The sequence below is a fragment of the Brassica napus genome, chromosome C4 (assembly GCF_020379485.1).
Source record: "Brassica napus cultivar Da-Ae chromosome C4, Da-Ae, whole genome shotgun sequence".
Lineage (NCBI taxonomy): Eukaryota > Viridiplantae > Streptophyta > Magnoliopsida > Brassicales > Brassicaceae > Brassica > Brassica napus.
In genome coordinates this window covers 37,886,475-37,913,871 of record NC_063447.1, presented here as the reverse complement: position 1 = coordinate 37,913,871, position 27,397 = coordinate 37,886,475, and the positions used below count along the sequence as shown (strand labels likewise).

Sequence of the window (27,397 nt, the reverse complement as noted above, 5' to 3'; positions counted from 1 at the left end):
AGGGAGGAAATATCTTCTCAAGGTTGCACCGAATCACAGCTATGTTAGTCTTCAAATTTTCAATACCTTCAAGAGTCACTGATCTCGTGCATAAATCGCGGAAGAAACCACTTATCCCTGCAATTGCTTCATGAACATTTCGTGGTAATAGTTCCTTGAAGGCAAACGGAAGGAGGCGCTGCATCATTACATGGCAATCGTGGCTTTTCAAGCCAGTAAACTTTTCTTCCTTTATGTCGATACAGTTACGCAAATTAGATGCGTAACCGTCTGGAAATTCCACATCGTTTGAAATCCAATCAAAGAACGCATCTTTTCCCTCTGCATCAAGTCGGTATATGGGAAAAGGAGCCCTACCATTCTCATCAACATGAAGTTCTGAACGAGCACGTATATCGACTAAATCCAGTCTTGACTTCAAATTATCCTTTGTTTTACCTTGAACATTAAGGATCGTGTTCATGAGATTGTCAAAAAAGTTCTTCTCAATATGCATGACATCTAAATTATGCCTTAGCAGATGATCCTCCCAGTATGGCAGATCCCAGAAAATACTTTTTTGTGCCAGTTATGTAGGTCTCCAACAGCATCTACCGGAAAACGCTCATGTCCACCGACGTCTGGTGTTCTTTCTGCACCAAAATCTCTTAGTTGTGTCTTCAAATCTTTCCCACAAATTTCCGGAGGTGGACTGTCAAACACCCTCTTGTTCTTCGTAAACAAATTCCTACTCCTACGATATGGATGATCAGGTGGTAGGAATCTCCTGTGACAGTCAAACCAACACGTTTTCCTTCCGTGTTTTAGTTGGAAAGCATCAGTGTTATCTTGACAATATGGACATGATAGCCTTCCATGCGTTGTCCATCCAGATAACATACCATATGCTGGAAAATCACTTATTGTCCACATTAGTACTACCCGCATTTGAAATTTTTCTTTACACGAAACATCGTATGTTTAAGCACCTTGAGCCCATAGTTGTTGCAACTCATATATTAGTGGCTGAAGAAACACATCAAGTGATCTCTTAGGATGCTCTGGTCCGGGAACGAGAATCGAGAGAAACAAAAACTCTCGTCGCAAGCACAAGTTTGGGGGTAGGTTGTATGGTGTAAGAATGACGGGCCATAGAGAATATTGTCTTCCACTCTTGCCAAACGGGCTGAAACCATCAATACATAATCTAAGGTAGACATTTCTTCTCTCATACGCAAAGTCGGGATACTTTGATTGGAAATGCTTCCACGCTTTTGCATCTGAAGGATGTCTGATCTCACCATCTGTTGAGTGCTCCGCATGCCATCTCATTGGTTGCGATGTGCGTTCAGACAGATACAACCTCTGCAACCTTTCTGTCAAAGGCAAATACCACATCCTTTTATATGGCACTGGAACTCTTCCACTCGTATCTTTATAACGAGGCTTTCCACAAAATTTGCATGTAACCTGTTGTTCATCCGCCCTCCAATAAATCATGCAGTTGTCGCTGCATACATCTATTACCTGATACGATAAACCAAGACCAGCTACGAGTTTCTGAACCTCGTAGTATGAACCAGAAGCTACATTATCCTCGCGTAGAATACCTTTTACAAAATCAGCAATCGCATCCACACAGTCTTCAGCCAAATTATAATCTGTTTTAATGCCCATCAATCTTGTAGCAGATGATAAAGCTGAATGACCATCTCTGCAACCTTCGTACAATGGTTGCTTTCCAGCATCCAACATATCATAAAATCTCCTAGCTTGTGCATTGGGTAAATCTTCCCCTCTAAAATGATCATTTACCATCTGCTCAGTACCTACACCATAATCTACATCCGTTCTAATTGGTTCTTCTAATCTAACCGCTGGCTGAGGTTCACTAGTACTACCATGTTCATAATCAGTTTCCCCATGATGATACCAAATTTTGTAACTTCGTGTAAACCCACTCAAATGTAGATGAGTCCAAACATCTCACTCTTTAATAACCTTTCTATTTTTACAATTAAAGCAAAGACATCTTAACATACCTGTTTTTGCTTCCGGTTGTCGGTGAACTAACCCCATGAATTCGGTTATACCTCGTTGGTATTCTTCCGTAAGCAATCTCGTGTTCGGATCCAAATGAGGTCGATCGATCCAAGAACGAAAATAATTTGAAGAAGATATGTTTTTTATGAATCAAATTCGTGTGTAAAGAGAGTAAGAGGGAGGATGGAGATATGGAGTGAATGAAGAGGAAGAGGGGTGCTTGTATTTATAGTTGAAATCTTGCCGACAGACCGAGGAAATTCCGACGGAATTCCGACGGAAACGGCTAGTTCGTCGGAATTTCCTCGGAATTTTTAAAATCCCCCAACGGCTCTCTAACGGCTATAATATATCCTCAGAATTCATCGGTTTTTTCCGAGGAATACGTTTTTCCTCGGTATGCCATAAGAATATTCTGACGGATTAATATTTCCTCGGAATTCCGTCGGTATATTCCGAGGAAACCAAATTATGTGTTTCCTCGGAAATTCCTCGGGATATTCCGAGGATTTCATTTTCCGTCGGAATGTCCGTCAGAATACCACTGTTTTCTTGTAGTGTAAGAACCAGTAAACCGATGATTTGACAGTTTTTGTTACCTCATCATGGATAACATAACAACATCAAATACAACTGATGTGCTAGCTGTGACTACTGTTGGCGACATGAAGGTTGAGCAGTGCATTCCAAAAGATGGTGTCCTCAAACCCTATTTTGATTCTCTAATGGAATGCGTGATTTTAAATTCTTATTTGTCAATCATATTTTAAATTGTTAATCAAAATGGTAAATTCTTATTAAGAAGATTTTATCTAAGTCGGTGTCAATATTATCATTAATTTAAATCATATGAATTCCTTACAATTGAAGATATAACCAAAGCTTAATGTCAACGTGAATAGTTTCTTTGACTGAAAATACTAGTTAATGAACTTATGTGGGGTCTACGGAATAATATAAGATGTGAATCTTTTGGATACCAAAGTTACAAGATAAATTTATCAGATTTACATGTGAAAATGGACAAATTGATTTGGACAATGACATTCTTTCGGAACAAGGATTTACGAAAAATGATTGAAGATCTCGTGGAATGTCTATCGTTCAAGATAGAGACTGAATATGTTTGTGACATTAGCTAGTTCGAGATTTGTACTTTAGATCTTGTTCTTTTTTATTGATATTCTCTGTCGGTACAAAAAATACGCACACTTAATATACATAATTAATTAGCTATTATATTGTCTGATTTGAGTTTCAAGTGTTTTTTGACTAATGTAAAAGATAGCCAGATAATCTATTACTCCACCGTTCCAATATACATAAAATTTTAGGCTATTGCACAATTATTAAAACACTTGTTTTTACCTAAAAATCTTATTAAAATATGGCTTAAAATTTATTCAACTAATTACAGTATAAAATAGAGTACAAAATTTATACAAAAGCAAAAGTTACACCGAAATATAAAAACATCTTATATTTTGAAACATCAAAAACTTTCTAAACCATCGTGTATTTTGAAACGGAAAGACTGAATTGTATATTTTGAAACAAAATGAGTGTTATACTTATACGTAAACTGGCAGGAGCGAAATTCAAACCTACATTGACCAAATAACAACAATTTTTTTACAATAAAAATTCAAACCTACATTGGTTTAGCACTCTAGAAGGATTTGATGGTTTATTGGGGACGAGAAATGTCCGGGCTTGTTTATCTGCTTTACATGCGGAGATAGAAGCTTTAATTGGACAATGAAATGTATGAGAAACTTACGTCAATTTCAGGTTACGTTTGCCTGAATTGCTCTCAATTGGTGAAAATGGTTTTGGAACCAGAAGAATTGCCAGTTTTTCAAGTTATTTAGAAGACATCAGGATCCTGAAGGAAGGTTTTCTCGGATCAGATATCATCTATGTACTAAGGACGCAAAATTTGAGGGCGGATAGTCTAGCACGGAGTGTTAGGAAGCAACCGTCTTTCGTCGTTCATATAGATCAAGATCTCCCGGTTTGGTTCACATAGTCAGTATGAGTCTGAATAAGTTGATGATAAAAAAAAAAAATTGAACAACTTTTTTTTAAATAACAAATTGAATCTAAAATGGATGGTTTTACACCGTCCGTCTGATTATCCATTTGCTTTAAAAGCCCAAATAATTAAGAGGTTGATTGTTTGTAGTTTTTGTTTTAGTTTTTGGTTTTTGCTTTTGTAAAAACCATTTTTTATCCAATCAAGTTTTAGCTTTTAGTTTTTGTTTTTGTAAAAACCATTTCACTTGCCAATCAAGTTTTTTAACAAATAGATTCCCTAAAATTTAGGGAAACTAGTTTTTCAAAATTCCAACTAATTTGTGAAGAAAAGCCAAAAACCAACTTTTGTGAGTTTTCAATATAAAAACGAATTTTGTTTATTTTGTATAAAATACTATATTTTAATTAATTAATAATTAAGTAAATAATATTTTCATAAAGATAAAATTCCCATACAATTTTTTTTATCATTTAACATTAATGTAAAATAATTTATGTGTTCCATATATGTAAATAAATATAGATAATTTTAGTATTAGTTGTAACCAATTAATTATATATATCTATAAATAAATTATTGAATAATTTTATTATACATATTAAACGACAACTAAAAATTATAAAATTTAAAATATTTTATTAATAAATATATTATATTAATTTGAAAAATAGCCATTCAAGTTCTAAAAAACGAAAAATATTTCAGGTAAGAAAATTTATAAATAGTTTCAAAATTTCAAAATATTTAATTTTTATAATTTATAGATATTTTATTAATTATATTTAAGTATAACACTTAAAAACAAAATAATTAAAAACATGGTACTGTTTTTATTTTAAATAACAGCCACTATATTTTGATAAATTTTAATGGTAATTTTTTTTGAAATTATTATTTAAAAACAATGTATTGCTTATTTTATAAAAAAAACTAAAAATACAGCAAAACCAAAATCTAAAAACTAAAAACCAAAACCAAAAGCTGAAAATCAAAAACCAAAATCTAAAAGTTAAAAACCAAAAACCAAAATCTAAAAACCAAAAGCTAAAACCAAAAACTAATGGAAACAATCATCACCTAATACTTTTTTCATGCAGGGCATACTCGTTTGATGGTTTTGGATTATACGGATTTAGAAACCATGATGAATGACTATATGGTGTTTTGGTTGATTAAAAAAACCTTGGGCTAGCTGTCTGTATATACTATGTTGTTGACTTGTTGTTCACGTAAAGTAGCATGGGGGTTAAGAGTTGCTATGTAAAAATAAAGGGTAGAATTTGCATTAAATTAAGAATATGTGGATTAAAACAGAAAAGAAAAAACGAGGACTTGTTAGGTCAAATCTCAATGAGAAAAAGATAAAAATAGCACTAAATCATGTTTTTGTTCTCGAACTAGCACTCAAAGTCAAAAGTCACAAAAATAGCATTTAATGTTTTATCAAAAGTCACAAACTTAGGGTTTAGAGTTAAAAGTTGGGGTTTAAGATTTAGAATTTAGGGTTTAGGGTTTAGGGTTTAGAGTTTAGGGTTTAGGGTTTAGGGTTTAGGGTTTAGGGTTTAGGATTTAGGGTTTAGAGTTTAGAGTTTAGGGTTTAGAGTTTAGGATTTAGAGTTTAGAATTGAGAAATGAGGTTTTGGGGATAAGATATAAACTTAGAAATGTGTTTTTTTGGTCATTTTAGTTTTTGAGTCCTATTTTTGTGATAGAAGGTGCTATTTTGTACATTTTCCCAATCTCAATTGCTTAAAACTTTCCCCAAAACCTCTCACACTTTTGTTTTCCTCTCTCCGATCGAATTCTCAGGCGGCGAACATCTGAGATCTCTCTTCTACTCTCTTGTCACTAAAGATGCATTCGAGCCATCTTCTCCTCGAGGAGCCCATCAGGATGGCTTCAATCCTCGAGCCATCCAAATCTGTAAGCTCTCTCTCTCTCTCTCATTTCGATTTGCGATATTCCATGGATGGACTGCTAACGTGATGTATTGTCTCAGAGTTTCTTCCCGGCATTGACTAAGATCGTCGGGACTCTGGGTCCGAAATCCCGATCCGTCGAGACTCTCTCCGGCTGTCTCAAATCCGGCATGTCAGTGGCTCGATTCGATTTCTCTTGGGGTGACGCTGAGTATCACCAGGAGACGCTTGATAATCTCAAAGTTGCTGTCAAGAGCACTAAGAAGCTTTGTGCCGTATGTTGTGAATCATTTGATTTGATGTTTTTTTTTTGCATATGCTTTGTGTTAAAATGAGATGCCTTTTGTTTTTGTTCATTAGGTTATGCTTGATACCGTGGGACCTGAGCTGCAAGTTATCAACAAGTCTGAGAAAGCTATTACTCTTAAAGCCGATGGACTTGTTACTTTGACGCCTAATCAAGACCAGGAAGCTTCTTCTGAAGTCCTTCCCATTAACTTTGATGGGCTTGCCAAGGTTCGTTCTCTATATAGAAATGAGATGACTTTATACGTCTAGTCAATGGTTTAGCGTTTAAATGTGTAGCTGTCTGATGGGAGTTTTTGTTTCATGTTTTCAGGCAGTGAAGAAAGGAGATACTATCTTTGTGGGGCAGTACCTGTTCACTGGTAGTGAAACAACTTCTGTTTGGCTTGAGGTAAGCTTACAAATTAGAGCTTTGGTGGTTTCTCTATGTTGAAGTTTTAGACAGTTACATGTCTTGTATGACCAACTTACCAAACGAACCTGCAGGTCGATGAAATTAAAGGAGATGATGTCATTTGCCTGTCAAGGAATGCTGCTACTCTTGCTGGTGCTCTCTTCACTTTGCACGCCTCCCAAGTTCACATCGATCTGCCAACTCTTACCGAGAAAGATAAGGAGGTCAGAGAGTTGCTTCTCATCTACAAAGCCATTGATTGCTTTTTGTCATACATTCGTGGGTTTTTAGTTCGAGTGTCTGACCAGGTTGTTTTTATTTGGTTGACCGATAGGTTATAAGCACATGGGGAGTTCAAAACAAAATTGATTTTCTCTCACTGTCCTATTGTCGACATGCGGAGGATGTTCGCCAGGTCTGTATGATTACGCTATACGGCTTGTTGTGTCCTACTTCTTTGTATACGCACTATTACATTAATTATGAGCTTCTTATGTACTTATTTGAACAATAACCAAATATTGTTTCATAACACAGACTCGCGAAATGCTTAAAAAGCTGGGTGACCTCTCTCAAACACAAATATTTGCCAAGATTGAGAATGTAGAGGTAAGTGCAATGCAATGTATTGACTTTTTGCTTTATACTATGTCTCTGTTACTTTTTCTTTCTTTTTTCTGTAAGGAGAAAGCTAATTATATTTGTACTTAATTTAGGGACTAACCCACTTTGATGAGATTCTACAAGAAGCCGATGGAATTATTCTTTCTCGTGGGAATTTGGGTATAGATCTACCCCCAGAAAAGGTATATTGGTTTGGTCATTCAGTTTGATTTTTTCGGGCACTTAACTTATACATTCTGTTATAATATTATCTTGGTGGGTTCTTGTGCAGGTGTTTTTGTTTCAAAAGGCGGCTCTTTACAAGTGCAACATGGCTGGAAAGCCAGCCGTTCTTACTCGTGTGGTTGATAGTATGACTGACAACTTGCGACCAACTCGTGCAGAGGCAACCGATGTTGCTAATGCTGTTTTAGATGGTATGTTTATCTTCAAGTATGCTTCTTTAGTGGTGCTTTCAACACTTCTATATAAAAAATTTCTTGGTTTGGTAACCATTACGAAATTATGGAGGTTCTTACTCCAATTTACTCTTACTGCAGGAAGTGATGCAATTCTTCTTGGTGCTGAGACACTTCGCGGATTGTATCCTGTTGAGACTATCTCAATCGTCGGAAAGATCTGTGCTGAGGTAAGCTTTATGACATATTTCTTTAGTGTGATTTTGTTGCTTGTGTCTTCATCCGTTTTGCTCTTACATAGTTTTTAAACATTTCATAGGCAGAAAAGGTTTTCAATCAAGATTTGTACTTCAAGAAGACTGTCAAGTATGTTGGAGAACCGATGACTCATCTGGAATCCATTGCTTCTTCAGCTGTAAGTCTGTCTTCTGTGTTGCGGAGACATAAAAAAGGATTATACTTTTTGGTTTTAAGACGCAAATTAAAATCAAGATTCACGTTTGTACAGGTACGAGCAGCTATCAAAGTTAAGGCATCTGTTATTATTTGCTTCACGTCTTCTGGAAGAGCAGCCAGGTTCTTAGCATTCGTTTAGCCTTAAATTGTTCCTCGTTTTTTTGTTCTGTGCATATTTTTCTAATGAATTGCTATCCTTTGATCTTTGTGCAGGTTGATTGCCAAATACAGACCAACAATGCCGGTTATTTCTGTTGTCATTCCACGGGTTAAAACAAATCAGCTGAAATGGAGCTTTAGTGGAGCCTTTGAGGTATGTTTGCCTCCTGATCTCTTAAGTTTAGAAACCACGGCCATGTCATTCTCTTGTAAAGTTTCAGATAATCAAAGACACATGATTCATAGCTATTGATCATTTGATTGTGGCCTTCTTTTTATCTTACTTAAATGTGTTGTATCAATTTTGGGCACGGTTCAAGAAATGCGACTCCTCAAATGTGTTGTATCAATTGTTGTCTGTGATTGTTTACTTTGTAATGTCAGAATTTTAGGGAGGTTTCTTTTTCTACCGTACACATATATGCAGTGCATGTGATAGTTTAAGGTTACTAACTTGTGTGGCTCTTATCAGGCGAGGCAGTCACTTATTGTCAGAGGACTCTTCCCCATGCTTGCTGACCCTCGTCACCCGGTAAGTCATGTTTATTGTCTTGTCTTTTGCATGTTATCTCTCTATCTCTACTTCAGAAACAGTCTCATATGTGGTACACTTATATCACTCTTTATGACCAAGGTTGTTGCTACGAATTGTGCATGATATCAGAGTTCGATTCTCTGGTTGAACATCTCAGAGGCTCAAAGTCTTTTAAGTGTTTTAGTTGGAAGTGTTTTGGTTCAAATTCTAACATATGCAAAACTGTTATGTCCTTGTTGTCAGGCGGAATCAACAAGTGCAACGAACGAGTCAGTCCTGAAGGTTGCACTAGACCATGGGAAACAAGCAGGAGTGATAAAGTCGCATGACAGAGTAGTGGTGTGTCAGAAAGTTGGTGATGCATCTGTGGTGAAGATCATCGAGCTAGAAGATTAATAAATGGGGAGGATAACAAACTGCTACCTACTTTGTTTTGCTTTGATCCAATGCCGGAGTTAAGTACCGGAGGATAACAATCTTCGGGACTTGTGGTTTTTGTACTTAGGAGATTTCATGTCTCTAACGATTCCCTTTCTTTTTCTTCGCTATACATTTGGTTGCCTCCAGATTAAGCTACGGTAAAAAAGTATACAATGTTACAAATTTTCATTTAGTGAATGGATTATGTAACATACAAACAAAGTATTTGCTGTGTAGCTTAACAAAAACGAATTTATGGGGAGTCATGTGTGCCACTTCGAACACACTCATGGGCTGTGTTTTGAAGCCGTTAAGGTACTCTTTTTGATCTCTAATGGTCAAGATGTATCATGTGAATGTCACTTGGAGGATGTAGAGAGTGAAAGCACTTGGAAACACAAGTGCAGTTGCTGGATGGAGTATAGGGTTGGGAAGTTCGTAGTGACAGGATGGGAACCATAGACTGAGATCAAATGGTCCATGAAACAGATTGACTGCACATACTCTGAAAGAGGGGATATATGTTGATTCAGTCTTCACTAAATCAATTGATAGTTTGAAAAATTACAGGAACAAAGCTTCTGTGAAAAAACTTGAAGAAAGAAGATTACAACAAAAAACTTTTGATTCTTTGAATGATAAGTCTGATGTTTGATTTCTTAGTGCATTTCGTCGAGTTTTGTTTTGTTCTACTTCATACTCATTTTGTTACATATGTTTATAGGTTGTATAAATATTACGTGTATGGCTAATTTTAATTATTTTGTCGTGTGCTTTTTCTTAATTCGTATTCAATCAGAGAGGTGGTATGTATAAGATTTTTTTTTTTTTTTTTTTTTTTTTTGGTCATCAACTTTACAGACTCATATTGACTCTGTGAATCAAACTGAGAGATCTTGATCCATGTGAACTACAAAAGACGTTTTCTTCCTAGCACTGCGGGCTAAGATATCCGCCTTCTTGTTCTGTGTTCTTGGTAAATAGATAATCTCTGCTCGGGAAAAACTCTCTCAGGCTGTTTATATCCTCCAAATAACTTGCAAATGCTGGTCATTCTTCTGGTGCTGAAACCATCTTCACCAATTGAGAACAATCCGTTGCAAACGTAACTTGAATTGTCTTAAGTTTTTCATACATTCCATTGCCCATAACAAGGCTTCCATTTCTGCATGAAGAGGAGAAAAGGACACTCGGACATTCCTTGCACCCATCAAACCCGCAAATCCTTCTAGAGTACTATACCATCCTTGTCCTGAAAAAATATCATTCTCTTTCCAGGAACCATCCGTAAAACACCATCTTTCTGGAATTGACGGAAGAATCGTTGCCTCTACCTGTGGGGGTCCTCTTGTTATCAATCAATATTTGTGCTTCAGCCCAGAGTTTTGATTCCATTTCAGCCAGTTTAAGGGTGTCCAACGGATCCACATCCAGATTACTAAAGACTTTATTATTTCTTCTCTTCCATATATACCATAGTATCCATGCAAACTGATGATCCTCCATCTGTGGAACAACTCTCCAAAAAAAATTATCATGTTTAAGTTTGTGTAAGATTGTATCGAATAATTCAAGTTTGTTTTTAATTGTTAGACCAATATATTTTATATCATAACATCATGGGGGGATCTATATGCATAGGATGATAATCATATGTCCTATTGTACCCATGCCCATTTTTATTCAAGTTTAGCAAAACTCCAAGATTCTCTCTAATAGTTGGAACAATATATCTTGAAGTATCCAAAATTGTTAAGGTTGTTGGTCCAAAAGAATACTATAAAAGGAATAACGGAAATAGAACAAGGACGGACAAGCCAGAGAATAATTAGGCTGAACTAGGAATGGGCCGAATGGCCAAGAAAGCATCAACCATCATTTGACCAAGCCGGACCTGAGAAGATGTTGTCAGATGCAAACCGTCCGGTTCAAGAGGTAAACCCATTGCATCAACACAATTCACGTTCTCAAGATCTGTCTCCAGTTGTGCTTTCCTTACCACGTCAAGATATGGTCCTTCGCCTGTAGCAAGAGCCACCTTTTTGTTGTTTATTGTCCAAACCATCAGAAAAACATAAAAATATATTAGAAGAATGTGTTAAATTTATAGGGTTTCAGCTTATAACCAATTATCAAGCCTTTTCGGTCTAAACCAAGGAATCCCTTGTATATAAGAAAAAATGGATTGATCAGAGACTTTACTATGAATAGTGAAAATATTGGATTGATTCTAATTCTTTTTATATACTGTATTATAGTTTTTAAAGTGTTCAATGTGAGATTTTTTTTTCCAAAACTCTCTATCGAGATCATGACCTTTTTAGCCATCAATCTCAAGATAATCTATCATATTTTTTAAATAATGGTCTTTTTCCAGTTTATCTCGAAGGCATTAAATTTTCTTTTGGCCATCAATTAGTACCAATGTTTTAAAAATCGGACCGGACATTGACTCGACATTATAGTTGGATCAATGTTCGAACCGGTTGAACCAGTTCAGCTGGTTTTTAACCCAACCCAGAACCCGGTCCGGTCCGGTTTTCAAAACACTGATAAATAAATAAATAAATAAATAAATATATATATATATATATATATTGTATAACTATAAAATTATTTTGACAAAACTTTACATCATTGTTAGAATTTAAAAATGATAGAAAAATTAAATGAAAACTTCAAAAATAATATAAAAATATAACGAAAAGTGGTTTATTTAGATAGAAATTAAAAGAACAATATGTTTTCTATGATTTTTTTAAAATTTGCATTTTTTAATTTTTTTAACTTAAACTTAAAAAAAACGTATTTTAATATCATACCGGCCACCAGCTCTAACAAGTTTGACCAAAACCGGTTTGCAAGTTTAACTCAAATACCATTGTTAGCACAATCCAGAACTCGTTAGAAAACGAGCTCCGGTCGGTCCGATTTTCAAAACAATTGATTAGTACTGATCAAATCATATCTAGTCTATGATCAACATACCTGAATAATCGGAAGATTTGGATGTTGTAAATCACTTCGAAGATCATTGAAAAACTTGACTAATCTCTTTTTATAATCCGAAGCATCCACCACATCCACCGTATCCGACTCACCTTGATACCACAAAACCGCTTGGTACGAGCCACCTCCACTAGCCACAGCTGCTTTGGCCCTTTTCACTGTCTCCTCGTAAAGAAACTCGCCCTTTTGCCATTGGCTTAGTTTAGTCCCACCTACAGAGCAAGGAACCAAACCTACCTTACCAAACCGGTTTACCACCCGGTTTGCAAATGACATCCCCGGTCCAACACCATTAGTCTTGTTAACGTCAATATCAGCATGGAGTGGCTCTTTAGCCTCTTCCCACTCGAGCTTAGCTGTGAGGCGGAGGATTGAAGGGTTTGATCGACACTCCGGAGGAATTACGCCGTCCCACACGATGATGTTTTTGGTGGTGTCGTTATAAACGCCGCCTCGACCCGCCATGTTGCTTTGACCGGCCAATATGAAAATGCTGATGTTTCTTGGAATGGTTTGGGAAAGGATTCGTGGTGGAGAAAGAAGAAAAACGATGAAGTAGAAAAATAGCTTGTTCATTGTTTTCGAAATGAGGAGACTAAGATCGAGAGATTCAGATTAAAGACATAGTTGGAAGTAAGATGCACGAGAGAACAATGTTGTTTACTTTCTTAGTCTTCTTGTTTTGTCTCTTTCTTAGTACTATTTAGTTGAAAGTTCTTGTTTTTCTTTTCAGATTAAGAAGACTAATTAGTCTGGCCGATTTATATCTTTTCATGCGCAACTTGATCTTGTAATATCTCGACTCCTACACATATATGATTTTAAACATTGAATAATTAATAATAATTGGTCGTGGCCGTAGATGCTTCAGAAAGCAAACATTTAGTTCAAAGTCATATATGTCAACCAATCAAGTTTTTTTTTATTTAAAAAACTTACGGCAAAAAAAATCTCTAGAAAATTTAAAATGGTTGTAGAGAACTTTATTCCCAGAACAAAAAATTAATGCTTTAGAAAGCTATATCAATGAAAGCTACAACAAATAAATCTACAGATTAAATTCTACAGCAAAAAATATAAAACTATATCCCTTACCAATCATCCCCTTAGGAGGTGATTGGTAGTGACGGTAGAAGCTGTGGACAACCTTTTTAATTTTTATAGTCATCTTTTAAAGCAATCATGCTTTTATTTCAGAAGTTGTAGACAAACTTTTAATTTCTACGGCCATTTTTAAAAGCAATCATGTTTTTATTTTTAAAATTGAATCCAAAGCCAAAACATTAAAATAGAAAATATGTTAGCTCTAGAAAGCACTTTCTTTAGAGCTTTTATTTAGTGCTCTGAAAAATTTTCTACAACAAACTAAATGAAAGCCAAAACTAAAAATTAAAAGCCTAAATCTTAGAGCAAAAAATAGAAAGCTCCAGCTTCAACTAATCAAACCCTTAATTTTGGCTTCCAAATTTTTAAAGGGGAAATTTTATATTTACCACTTTCATGGTACCACTTTTCATCTTTACCACCACTGAAGGGACATTTTCAAAAATACATTTTTCATTAAGTGGCAAAAGACTTGTATACCCTTGCTATCTATATATATAATAAATTATTATTTAAATAAATAAATAATAATAATAAAATAATTTTTTTTTTATGTTTTCGATTTATACTTTTTCAAATTCGAACTTTTTTATAATTTTTTTTTATTTCTTTTTTCAAAAAAAAATTTTCAAAATTTATTTTTGAAAATCGAACATTATGTTTGAAACTATTTTTAAATTTTTTTAAAACTTTTTTTAAGCATTTATTTATATATTTATTAAAATTCTAAATTTCGCATTCTAAAAATCCTACCTGACCTCTCAACTCTAAACCTTAAGTATAGATTAGTTAACCCTAGGGGTATAAGTGTCTTTTACCCTTCATTAAAAGTGAGGGTAAAAGCGGTTAGCGTAAACATGAAAAGTGGTACTATGAATGTGGTATTTGTGTTAATTTCTCATTTTTAAATATATTATACATACGTCCTATAACTATTGTTAAATAATTTTTGTATTAAGATTTAACATAAAAATATTTATTTCACTAATTTCAAATCCGGAGCTGGAGTATAACAATAAACTGTGACATAAAATAAAAATTCATAACATAATGACGTAATCTCACTCAAACCAATAGGAATGATTCTAATGTTCGCAAACCTTAAACCAAATTTTCCATTCAAAAATTGAAAATTATAGTCTATTGGAAGTTTTGCCCAAAAAAAAACAGTATATTGGAAGTTTATTAGGATTTTTACATCGTTCATGATTCTGAAAACCCAACTATGTGAAAATCAAACCCAAAACTAACTAATAAATAGTTTGATCATGGGTTTGTAAACTTATCTTTGGCATATATGCTCGTCATCTTTTTCTCTTCGAATTATTTTTCTCATCTAAACCGACTACGATACTTTGACCAAGTATCTGGCGATCACAGGGGAGTAAAGTCAAATAAGTTGCAGAGTAGCGGGTTCGACTCTCTGTTGGCAAGGTAGTACTTTGGTAATAAAAAAAATTATGTGCTCGCAGATGGCCTATTGGGTTTCTCGGGTACGCTTTGGGGATTTCTGGTGAGGTGGTCTTTCGGAGTGAGCACAGTCACTATAAAAAATTCAACTTTTACAGTTTTAACCGGGACTTTTAGCTCTGGTGTTAAAGGATTCACAGCTGTGAGTTCCGCCACTCGGGTTCGAATCCAATCCACTAGGGAATTCACATGCGGAACTCCAGCGCCCGAGACCGAATACCGTTCACGGTGACCCACATGGTGACCAGCGCAGCGCAAGCTAGGTCCTTGGTCACTTTCGGTCTCTAGTCTGGACCACTTTTGTTGGGCCATGACACTCAGATATCAAAAAAGAAATAGTAGAGTAGCGAGTCTATAATGTATAGATTAATATTTTTCTAACCTATTAAATCTATTTTTTTGTATATTTTTTGTGTTCTCTGCGACTTACTTGACTTTACTCTCTTGTGGTCCCCACATACTTGATCAAATTAAAGTATTGTAGGTGTCTAAATGAGAAAAATAATTATTTTGAGAAAAAGATGATGAGCATTATTTTTTTTTGATCAAAATTTTTTTTTTTTGATCAAAAGATGATGAGCATTTATATGCCAAAGATAAAGAGTTTACAAACCCCTGAACAATAGAGAAAGCATTAGTTGGGGATGTTAGGGCTAATATGTTAGTTCTTTTGTAACATGGGTTAATATTTTAGTTGCTAGAAGAAGTAAATAAAGAGAGTAATGAATCCATTCAAGACAGCCTTTATAGTTTTAGAAGAAAAATTCCTTGGCTCTTGTTTACTTCATTGAGTTCTAAAAGAAAATCGACACTCAAAGGTTGTTTGTCAGACGGAGGCATTATATTAAGTAATTGCAACTCCCACATGAACCTCTGATAGGTAGGTACACTTCGAATTTTGATTTTAGAAAAAATGCTTCCCATGATCTCAAAAGAACAGAGAGAATTTTGGAAATCTCACCACTCTATTGAGATACAATAGAAAGTTTGCGAAGTCCATTAGTTGATGGAGAATACAAAGAGGAAGAGAAATCAAGAAAGTAATGGTAATGCGGTAAGACTTATTTTCTCTCTACATCTTCTTCTTTCCTTCCTTTATATAATGTTTCATAATAAACTAAATCAACTATTTGATCAAAAAAAAAAATAAATAAAAATAAACTAAATCAACTAAAATTGTTTTTATGGCAAATCTCGAAATAGTATTTTTAAATATGTATTCCAAAAATATCAATCAATGATAATTTTCTTCAAAATATTACTCATTTGACAAGAAAAATCTTAATTACTCTAACTTATAAACCCTAATCCCACCCACCATTTAAGTATTGAATCCTAAACTCTAAACCTAATATAATAATATAAAAAGTTCTTTTTATAACTTTTAACAAGTGTTATTTAGGAAAACTTCCCCATTATATGAAGTTTGAGATAAAATGTTGTTTTAGTGCTATTTGATAGTATTTCTCATTTTTTAATTTATATTATTTTGATTAAATTCAAACAAACTGCATGGCCAACTATCTTGTTTTTGTTTCTTTATTGTTTTATTTTACACTATCGTACAACAAAAAGGAACATAAAGTTTCTAACGACTGCATGGAAGGATGTTCTTGAGGTATGGAGGATCATGTCCTCACACTGAAACTATGATGCATTCCGTAACATTTTAATATCCATTCTCGTGTTGATGTGAATTGCAATCACCATATCCTCCACAACAAAAATTCAACACGAAAACAGAGCTGCACTCGTACCAAGTGTACTTATTCAAAATCAGTGCCTATAGACAAATCACAGTGATAAGGTTTGAGCAAACATACTATACACTCACGTTTAGACAGATGAGGAGACTTTTAGTGAAATGAAGTTGATGAGCACCAAAATTCTTAAGTCTGAGATATAGAAAGTTGCAAAAGGTAAAAGAAGACAAACGGCAATAACAAAAGTTTTACGTTCTGCAGAATATTCCGAGTTCAACATTAACTAACAAAAGTAGACCCCCACTAGCAGAGAACAGAGAGTGAGAAGAAATGGTTTTGGGCTCTTCAGCGTTTGCCACCACCACCTCCCAACTTAGGACCACCCTTGGCAGCAGCCTTGGGGATCTTAGCCTGAATCTTCTGTTGCTTTGAGGCAAATTCAGCTTTCTTTGCCTTCTTCTCATCCTTGGTCTTCTTGATTCTCTCCTTGATATCACTGTAGGAAATTCACAAATTCAATCTGTACTCTTATTTGAAATCTTAAAAAGTTGTTATAATTGAATGAATCGAGATTGATAGACTGACCGAAGAGCAGCTTCTCTAGCGGCGTCACGAACTTCGGGCTTCTCAGCTCTCTTCTTCTGAATCACCTCCAAGGTAGCACCAACAATAGACCTTGAGTAGGGCTTCTTGGTAGCACGTCTCCTCTTCTTAACAGCTTCTTGAGCTGCGTCCTATAAAGAACATAATTTTCAAAACAAGGCCACTGTAATAATCCAAGGCATATGGACTTTCACAAAAACTATATAACCAAACTAAAGATTATTTTGGTACCTTCTTGTGCTGCTTCCTGTACATGGTAGTCCATGCGAGCTTGGAAGGCTTCAGTTTATTGTGAAAGTAGTGCTTGCACTTAGAGTTGATGAACAAGAACACCTTATGAATCATGGAAACGGTATCAGACATAAGGTTAGAGACTAAAAACATCAATTTGAGCAGCTCTAAAAGATTAATAAATACCTGAGAGTCAGATCGGATGAATCTGATACCCCTTCCTGGGTAAATCTTGTGGCCACTGAAACGACAAAGCTCCGTCCTGCATCCCAAAGAATGAGACACAGCTTAGGGTTGAAACATCTAAGACTAACATGCTAGAAATGAGTCATCCAGTACCAAATTGAGACCACTAACATATATGTTTTGAGACTCACACAACGCAACTCATTACAGAAGCATCAGAGAGACATGGTAGCAGAACCAGATCTATTTACAGCTTAACATAATCACACCATCCTCGTGCATAAAGTATCCAGATTTTTTTTACTACCAAACTAACGAGACAGCAAAGAACAATCACAAAATGCGACTAACATCCCAGTTTTACTAAATCTATCGCTACGATAATGAAATAACGAATCAATTAGATGAAAAAACAAGGCACAGATCAAGAGAGAACTGGGAGATTTGATTTACTTGAGAACCATGGTTGCTGTTGCTGCTCCTGCTCCTCTTCTTCCTCCTTAAGCTGCTGCCGAAACCCTAGTTCAATCGTTTTGTTTATATAAGAGGCTACAACGAGATTGCAAAAGACATTTTCGTGTCAATATTGTTAATTTTATTAGCCCACACTTTAAAGCCCATTGTTTTTCGGCCCATACATTTTTATCGACAGCAGCTTCTCCTCAATCACCCTAATCCAATCGATACCAGGGGTGGGCACGCACTTGCTGATTTTTTGTTACCTGCTATTTGACTTGCTTATCCGAATAATCTTTTTTTGGACGGAACTCAGGTGGTGAATCTTTACTTGCTACCTGCTATTTGACTTGCTTATCCGAATAATCTTTTTTTAAAATTCACGCCATCCTTTAGCACTGATCAAAGTGACACATAGATTATTAATTAAAAAATATTAAATTAAATAAAAAATAGTTACAAAAAATAAAAACGCTAATTTTAACGACGCTAACGCTTCCACCTAAATCTTAAACCCTGAATCTTAAATTCTAAATCTTATACCCTCAATTTTAAACCCAAATCCAAACTCCTGAACCCAAACCCTATATCCTAATCCTAGACCCTAAACCCAAATTATATACCGTAAACCCAAAAACTAGATTATAAACCTAAACTTTATACCCTAAACCCAAGTCCTAGACCCTAAATCCAAATCGTAAACCTTAAACCCAAATTATATACCCTAAACCCAAAACCTTAACCATAAGTCCAAACCGTAAATCCTAAACCCAAAACCTATACCCTAAACCCAAATCCTAGACCTAAAACTCAAACGGTAAACCCTAAACCCAAACCCCAAACTTAGATGCTATAGGATTTGGGTTAAAGTTTACGGTTTGGGTTTAGGGTCTAAGACTTGGGTTTAGGGTATAGGGTTTAGGTTTATAGTCTATTTTTGGGTTTAAGGTATATAATTTGGGTTTAGGGTCTAGGATTAGGGTTTAGGGTATAGGGTTTGGGTTTAGGGGTTTGGATTTGGGTTTAGAATTTAGGGTATAGAGTTTAGAATTTAAGATTTAGGGTTTCGCTGGAAGCGTTAGCGTCGTTAAAATTAGCGTTTTTATTTTTTGTAGTTATTTTTTATTTAATTTAAATTTTTTTAATTAATAATATATGTGTCACTTTGATTGGTCATAAAGGGTGGAGTGAATTTAAAGGTTCACCATAAGGGGTGAACCTAAGTTTTGTTCATTTTTTTTACGACTCGATACTTGACTTGCTTGAAACCAGTACTTGTTTTATCAAGTACTTGGAAAAAAAATTGATACTTGCAAGTAATTTGTCTTGCCTTATTACTTGTTAAACCAAGTAATTGTGTCTTGATTACATACAAAAAGATACATATTCTAAATTTTTAACATCCAAAAGTCACATTAATTTTCAAAAAAATAGACAAAAATGAAAATAAGCGTTCAAAATATCGAAAGACCATATGAAACTCAATGTTCCTCCATTTTGTTCTTCTATTTTATTTCGATGTTCCAAATTTTTTTTGCAAGTAGCAAGTATTATTTAGCAAGTAACAAGTATTTTATAGAACGAGTAACAAGTAACGAGTAAGGAGACGAGTACCAAAAAATAAAACGATACTTGATACTTGTCTTGTCCTTGCAAGTAGTTGTGTATATATATATATATTTAAATTTGTTAGCCCACACTTTAAATTTATTTAAACTCTCGGCCCAGAATTTCAATTTCCTATAGGTGGATGTATTAGATCTACAGTAAAACTTCTGTAAATTAATAATGTTGGGACTTTAAAATTTTATTAATTTATAAGGATATTAGTTTACAAAAGTTTCCTTATTTAGATTTTTTTTAAAGATATATGTATTTTAAGATAAGAAAAATATTTGATTTTAGTGTATAGACATTAATTGTTAATTTTTGAAATTTGAAATTTATATTAATTTTATTATATTATTTGGTGCATATAATATATATTGAATAGAACTTAAATGTGGTTTTAGATATAATATTACTAAATCTCATAAAAAATATTAAATGTCAAGAAAATATAAAGATAATTCAATTGTGAATATAAAACAAACAATATAACAATAGGTTCTTATTTAAAATATGTATACATATAATTCTTAATTTATAATTTTAGCGGGACCATCTATTTATATAGAATTTTCTAAAAAATTATTATCTTATTATTTTATCGATTCGTGTCAAAGTTTGAACCGGTCCAAATTGGGACCGGTGTCATTTATTAATTTATAGAGATTATTAATTTATCGAGTATTAATTTATAGAGGTTCTAATTTAGAAGTTGATGGAATTTGAAAGAATTATAGATTTCACTAAATTCTACTGTTAGTCAATTGTGTATTCCATCTATTCTTTTAAATTTTGGGTTATTGAATTAAATATTTGTAATCAATTTTCTAGTTATTTTAAATTCTAGTATAATTCAGTATTTGGTAGATTTTGTAATAATGTTATTTCAAAAATATTTAATGGAAAATGTATTGTAAAAATGTAAAGAATAAATGCATTTATGAGTCTATTTCTCTGATTTTTATTTGTAACTCATATCTCTCCACGTTGTCACGTATCTAATTAACATTTCTTCTGGATTTATCTCAGAATTGTGTGGGGACACTAGACGGTACACATAGACTTGCAGAAGTAGTTGGATGTGAGGTGACAAGTTATTGTAAATGAAAGGAGCAATATCATAAAATACGTTAGCTATATGTAACTTTGATTTGGAGTTTATATATGTTTTTAGTGGATGAGAAGGTTCGGCACATAATTCAAGAGTATTAAATAATGTTTTAACTAGAATAACAAACAATTTTAAACGTACCAGAAAGTAATTTTTTTTACAATTTATTTATAAATCAGTGGTGGCGCGAGATGTTTGGTATTTGTTAAGTCTAATATTTTATATTTGTTATAGAATATAAGTATTTATGTATTATTTTTTTGTTTCAGACGTGTGATCTCACTATTTGAGTTCAAGTATTATCTATAACTGCAAGTGATTGTTTATTTGGTTGGTTTTTTATGATTATGTACTTGTTATGGGATAATATTGTTGTTGTTTATTTGATGAACTATCATTTGGATTAAAGAATGTGCAATGTTATTGTAACTTGTAAAAGTTGGACCGCGATTAAGTGACTGGCGAAGGATTAGTGGAAGAGGAGGCATTTGATGTATTGCAATGGTGGTAGTTTGACCGGGAGGTTTATATATTTTACCTAATATTGATCAACTATACATATGCATATCCAGGGGAAAAAGGGGAACTCCATTTAGTTGACACACATTATAACCCAGGGCAATGTAATATTTCAAGTTAAATCCATAGGGGGCATGTGAAGAATTTTACCACTTAAATCACAGAATTCTCAAATAATCAATCTCTATAATATGATTTGAGAAGTCAGTTTCCTATGTGTCGCTATCACGCTAACTCTCACGATGGTTGATTATACTGATACCTCTAATGAATTAATTTACATTTAAAATACTATTATTTATTTTTTTATTCAGTTTCCTTTTAAAAAATTTCTGAAAAATATACAGATATAATAAAAAAGGAATTTTTTTATAGAGTTAAAAAAAGAATTTAAAAACGAAAATATATGTATATATAATATTATTTCATAAAAAAGGGAAAGTTCACAAAATAGTAATATTACATTAAAAAAATTATTTTAAATAACATAAAATACAATTTTGAAGTAAAAAAATAATTTCTTTATATCTGTATTATCTTAGATGAAAATTATAATTTTCTATATAATGTGATTTCATTAAAAACAATTTACACAGATAATCTTTATATTAGAAAAAGAAATATTATTTCTTTTAAAACATAATTTTAAAAAATACAAAAAAATTCAAAGTAATAAAAATAATTTTATATATCTATATATTTTCTTAGATGATTACATAAAATAATTAAGTAACATAAACTTATATATGTTTAATTGTCTAAAAATAGTTTATAATTAGTAATATTGAAATGTTTTATTTATTTTTCATATATTTAGTTGACTATAATATCTTTCAATTACAGCAAAAAATATCGATAAATTATATTTTACGTATATAATATTATTTTTAAATACAATCACAATTTTTTTACTGCTTATTTTTAAAAGATATTAAAAAAAAAATTAAATAAACATCGCTTGATCAAATAGTTACAAAATAGTTTAATTGAGGTAGATATATTATATTTTATCATTATTAAAGTTATTTTTTTCTTAATATTAAATTTGCTTTTAAATTTTATGTTTTTATGTTTGTGGAACTTAATAGAACCATAATCAAAATACCAAAGCCAATCTGAATTCTCATTTTTAAGATTATTTAAAATAAATTTTAGTTTCCATTCAATAAATCAAAGGTATAAAGTTATTTATAATTTATAAAATATTTTAATTATTGTAAATATTGATATGTATTCATAAGCTTTCAAAAATGTATCAGCTACTTACGCATGTAACTTCCTATTGATCATCACTTTATTTTCTAATATTTTTTAAAAAAATATCAACATATAATTTGATAAATATTATGAAAATACATGCACATTTGACTTAATTATAATAAAAAATAATAATACTTCATTTTGAATTTGAAAGAATATATAATTTTATATCTAAAATCATAGATTAACTACGATAAGAATATATAATTTTATAAAAATTGTAATTTATTTTATAAATATAAATCATAGGACAACTCAAAACATATTAAAAATGAAAATAAAATATTAACCAATTGTTACAATTTAGTTATTTTGTAAAATTTATATATATGCATGAGACTTCAGAACATTATCTTTTCGTTATATTAATTTATTTAATTTGGAATCAGACATTTTAGTTTATTTTATATTTTATTCTAATCACAATATATTTTAAGTTATACATAATCTTCATAAAATATATTTACATATCTAAGACAACAACTACCTAAATGCAAATAAGAAATTAATCAAAGTTTTAATATATACAATAAAAAATATTACAATTGAATTCATAGATGCAATCCAATTTACCCGAATGATAACCAAATTGGCTGAAAAAAAAACAAAACTGATTAGATATAACATATATAAAATCATATGTATAATTAAAGTAATATAATATTATTAATATAAATGATGCATATAAATTATAAATTAATTTGAAATTAAAAGTAAGTAGCAATTAATTATTATAATATATTTATTTTAGAAATATTTATATCCGTGCATAAGCACGAGAAAATCACCTAATGAAAATAAAAATGATTTGAATATTTCATAGGTGGCAGCTGCCCCCCTTCCTCCTTCTCTCCCTCCGCCACATGATGGTGCTCTTGGCCAATTTGTTCACACGTATCGGCCTTTATCTTTAACTCGCAGGTCACGCTTTATTTTTATAATTTTCTTTGTCTGAGTTCAAATAGATGAGACTGAATTGTTGGTGAGAATGACCTTTGAAGTTAAAAAATTTCACGTGTGAAGAGTATGTGGTTTGTGGTGGCTATAACTTAAAAGTCAATATTTTCTTTGTTTTCCATAGAAAAAGATTAAGAGTTTCATATTACTGGTTACAAACAAGTACAACTCCTCATTGGCGCATGAGGATCTCCGGTTTTGGTCTGGCGTGTGGAGATGTATAATGCTCCGGGGTCATCAGCTCCGTTCATCCTCTCCGTTCCTTGTCTCCTCCGTTCTATGGCTCTGGCGTATGGTGAACTCAAACCGGACTTGCGCATGTATTGGTTTGTGTTCTTCACGGGTTTGTTTTAACTCGTTTGCGGCTCCGATCTGTCACCAGCTTCTTCTATGGTAGTGTTTTTTTTTTTGATAAACTCTATCGGCTGATCCGGTCGGCCTCGGGAGGAACACACTTAGTGCTACAAAGTAGACTGGCTACCACACTGCCTAACCCGAGTTTGAAATACCTTCCGACTAATGCCAATAGGTGAACCGATCATCTGTTACGATCTACCATGTAAACCACTTGGGCCGAAGCCCAAGCTCAAACTGGCCAAGTGATGATAATTTAGTTCCCAGGGGGGAATCGAACTCAGGACTGATGTGGGTACACACCAAGCCCCAAAAAATTGCCACTAGGCTACCACCACTTGGTTTTCTATCGTAGTGTTAAATGGACCACTCTCTAGTTCTTAGAAATGAAGTTTGTGTGGGGTCGGATCCTCGCTAGTCTTCGAAGCTCCTTACCTCTTTTCCGTGGTGCCTTGCTTTGTTGTTTATTTTTGCAGAAGGCAGTGTATCAGGCACCAATTTTTCTTTACTCCTGTCATGTGGTGTCTTTCTCTGTGGGCATAAGAAGTTTGAATCGGTCACTGAGTTTCTTATGTTTTTCAACCGTGTCCAAGTGTCGGTCTCCTTGTCCTTTCTTGCTTCCATTTTTCGTCTTGCAAGGTAATGGCCAAAATCAAAACCCTAGACACAGAAACAGATAGTCAAGACAAATCGAAGCTCAAACCTAAATATCCCCCAAATCAAAACCCTAAGAAAGAACTAAGAAGATTGAACAACTCCGATTATAATCGGCGGAGATTACAAAGTGATTGTAATCGGTGGTTTTCAAAGAGGAAAAATAAAAGAAGGAGGACGACAGAGAGATGTGACACAACGAGTTGAAGCTTTCAGACGAACTTAGACGGGCCAGAGAAATAGGTCCGTCTGTTTGAGAAAGAAGAGTAGGAGACGAAGATAGAGTTCTGTTTTTTTTTTTACTTCTTAGTTTTTAGTTTTTATTTTTTATTTCATTAAAGTAAAATGTTAATTTTATTAACTGTATTTTAAAGAAAAAGACAAAACTGAATTTTCATTATTGTTTATACTATATGAACAATGATTTTGGTTTTAATTCTAAGGAGTCAAGAGTATAGTTGTTTTGTTCATTTTTGCTAAATTTCCCGTCAATTAAAATACCACCCTCTACTGGTGCTGAAGGGCAGCATATATGTATGGTTTTCGAATACTTGGGGGATAATTTGTTGATTCTCATTAAGTATTCCATTCTGACTACCGTGGCTTGGATATTCATATGGTTAAGGAGATTTGTTATCACATGTTGGTTTTGGTTAGACTACTTGCAAAGAGAGCTTTCTGTTGTACACTCTGATCTGAAGCCTGAGAATGTTTTGGTACCATCAATGATTGGTCCATCTAAAGTTCCTAGGAAGTCAGGTGTGACTCTTGTTCTCCCTAGTAATAAGGATAAAACAGTTGACTCCAATGGAGACTTCGTCAAGAATCAAAAGAAAGATGTGCGAAGAGCATTATTGAATATGACAAAGCTCATGGAGTGGGATCAGCTGTTAATGGAAAACCACTAAACTCGAGTGAAGAAGACTGTCCTTCTACTTCTGCATCTAGTGGATTAGAAGTGAAGCAAGGAGGTAAGAAAGGGAGTCGATCGAGTAGAAGTGACCGTGTGGCATTTGATCGAGTAGAAGTGTAAACTTGTTGACTTTGGAAACGCGTGTTGGACTTACAAACAGTTCACAAGCAACATTCAAGCGAGACAGTAGAGGGGTCCGTAAGTAATCCTTGGATCTAAGCAGTGTTCTAAAATACGGTATAGGTGTCCGCCTAGGCGGCGTTTAGACGCTATACAGTAGCCAACCGTACTGTTTTTATATTATACAGTGTTTTATGCGAATTTATATAATTCGAGCGAATAATAGCGTTTAGGCGGACATTATGCGGTCTACGCGGACGCTTAAGCGGATTTTAATCATTAATATTCAGAAAAAATAAAATGTTAATATTATTATTTTATTTTATTAATGTTATTATTTATATTACTTTTACTTATTTTATGTATTTATATGATTGTAGATATTAGTATAATTGTTACAAAATAATTTTAAATTTATCATATTTATATATTTAAAATGGCTTTAATTTTTATAATTTAAAACTATTTATATATGTAAAACTATATAGTTATACATAAAAGTGGATTTAAAATATATTTATGTTCAGTTTTTTCAGAAATAATGTATATATATTAATCGTATACTTATATTTCATGTAAAAGTATATATCCGTATATAACTCGTTTAGGCGTCCGCCTATACGGCTATGTGCTATACAGTCATCTCACGCGTAATGAATGCCTATCGCGTTTTAGAACACTGGATCTAAGTATACCACATCGGCTGATTCTGGTCGTTTACGTGTATATGTTTTGAACTTGCCACTGGAGATGTACTGTTCGATCCCCATAGCGGAGACAACTATGATAGAGATGAGGTAACTGTGGTTTGGTTTCTTGATTCCAGTGTTTTAAAATACACTAGGCGTTCATTACGCGTTAGATGACTGTATAGTGTCTAGCCGTATAGGCGGACGCCTAAACAAGGTATATACGGATATATACTTTTACACGAAATATAAGTATAAGATTAACATATATATATATATATATATATTATTTTTGAAAAAACTAAATATAAATATATTTCAATTCCACTTTTATGTATAAGTATATAGTTTAACATATATAAATAGTTTTAAATTATAAAAATTAAAGCCATTTTAAATATATAAAAATGATAAATTTAAATTATTTTGCAACAATTATACTAATATCTACAATCATATAAATACATAAAATAAGTAAAAATAATATAAATAATAACATTAATAAAATATAATAATAATATTAATAGTTTATTTTTTAAAATATTAATGTTTAAAATCCACCTAGGAGTCCGCGTAATATCCGCCTAAACGCTATTATTCGTCAAAATTATATAAATCCGCATAAAACACTGTATAATATAAAAACAGTGTCGTAGACCGTATTTTTGAATAAACAGTACGGTTAGCTGCCGTCGTAGACCGTATTTTTGAATACATTATTGTAGCTATATGCTGTTGCTTGTGAGCTAATTCACTTGTTGCGTCTAACAGGAGCACTTGCCTTTGATGATGGAGCTTCTAGGAATGATGCCACGCAAGGTAATAGAATCATTAGCAGGCTTTTGTTGAACTACTTCCAACCATTCTAGACCGTCTAAACTCCAACTCTTTCTCTGTTGTGTCTTGCAGATAGCTTTAGGAGGCCGTTACTCCAGAGATCTATTCAACAGGCACGGTGATCTTGGACACATCAGAAGACTCCGTTTCTGGCCTATGAGCTCAGTGTCTCTTACATTCCTGGATCAACTCTGGTCATCGCTCTCTACAACCTTCTCCTTCACCCAAACCTGAAGCAAAGCTCGATACAGAGAGAAATAAGAGAGAGAACGAGGAGCAAGAAACTGTGGAAATTAAAATGAGAAACGTTGCCATATCATCCTCAGAATCCAAACCGTAATT

General features: G+C 33.3%; 3 protein-coding genes and 1 pseudogene across 3 annotated transcripts; 2 read left to right on the top strand and 2 right to left on the bottom strand.

Annotated features, from left to right (window-relative positions):
• The first annotated feature begins 5,771 nt into the window (after positions 1-5,771).
• LOC106389138 (pyruvate kinase 1, cytosolic) lies at positions 5,772-9,496 on the top strand. The gene is made up of 15 exons (XM_013829331.3): positions 5,772-5,983; positions 6,060-6,254; positions 6,340-6,495; positions 6,599-6,676; positions 6,772-6,903; positions 7,014-7,094; positions 7,217-7,288; positions 7,396-7,485; positions 7,575-7,719; positions 7,843-7,931; positions 8,021-8,116; positions 8,210-8,277; positions 8,371-8,470; positions 8,789-8,848; positions 9,095-9,496. Exons 1-15 carry the CDS (start codon positions 5,915-5,917, stop codon positions 9,245-9,247), a joined length of 1,584 nt encoding a protein of 527 aa, XP_013684785.1. The 5' UTR covers positions 5,772-5,914; the 3' UTR covers positions 9,248-9,496.
• Positions 9,497-10,959: 1,463 nt separating this feature from the next.
• On the bottom strand, positions 10,960-13,041 carry LOC106385778 (probable carbohydrate esterase At4g34215). Its single transcript, XM_013825680.3, has 2 exons — positions 12,260-13,041; positions 10,960-11,309 (listed from the first exon to the last, which is right to left on the bottom strand). The coding sequence occupies exons 1-2, from the start codon at positions 12,854-12,856 to the stop codon at positions 11,100-11,102; spliced, it is 807 nt and encodes a 268-aa protein (XP_013681134.1). The 5' UTR covers positions 12,857-13,041; the 3' UTR covers positions 10,960-11,099.
• Positions 13,042-16,708: 3,667 nt separating this feature from the next.
• Positions 16,709-18,212, bottom strand: LOC106389137 (60S ribosomal protein L24-2). Its single transcript, XM_013829329.3, has 5 exons — positions 18,031-18,212; positions 17,578-17,653; positions 17,392-17,493; positions 17,143-17,291; positions 16,709-17,053 (listed from the first exon to the last, which is right to left on the bottom strand). Exons 1-5 carry the CDS (start codon positions 18,039-18,041, stop codon positions 16,903-16,905), a joined length of 489 nt encoding a protein of 162 aa, XP_013684783.1. The 5' UTR covers positions 18,042-18,212; the 3' UTR covers positions 16,709-16,902.
• Positions 18,213-23,704: 5,492 nt separating this feature from the next.
• LOC106384311 lies at positions 23,705-27,395 on the top strand (annotated as a pseudogene).
• The last annotated feature ends 2 nt before the right edge of the window (positions 27,396-27,397 follow it).

Coding starts and splice junctions, on each gene's coding strand:
- LOC106389138 (XM_013829331.3), top strand. CDS start 5,915: ATGCATTCGAGCCATCTTCTCCTCGAGGAGCCCATCAGGATGGCTTCA. Junction 7,932..8,020: donor TCGGAAAGATCTGTGCTGAG/GTAAGCTTTATG, acceptor AACATTTCATAG/GCAGAAAAGGTTTTCAATCA. Junction 8,849..9,094: donor TTGCTGACCCTCGTCACCCG/GTAAGTCATGTT, acceptor CCTTGTTGTCAG/GCGGAATCAACAAGTGCAAC.
- LOC106385778 (XM_013825680.3), bottom strand. CDS start 12,856: ATGAACAAGCTATTTTTCTACTTCATCGTTTTTCTTCTTTCTCCACCA. Junction 11,310..12,259: donor CAAATCTTCCGATTATTCAG/GTATGTTGATCA, acceptor AACAACAAAAAG/GTGGCTCTTGCTACAGGCGA.
- LOC106389137 (XM_013829329.3), bottom strand. Junction 17,494..17,577: donor TCATCCGATCTGACTCTCAG/GTATTTATTAAT, acceptor ATGATTCATAAG/GTGTTCTTGTTCATCAACTC. Junction 17,292..17,391: donor ACAGGAAGCAGCACAAGAAG/GTACCAAAATAA, acceptor TGTTCTTTATAG/GACGCAGCTCAAGAAGCTGT.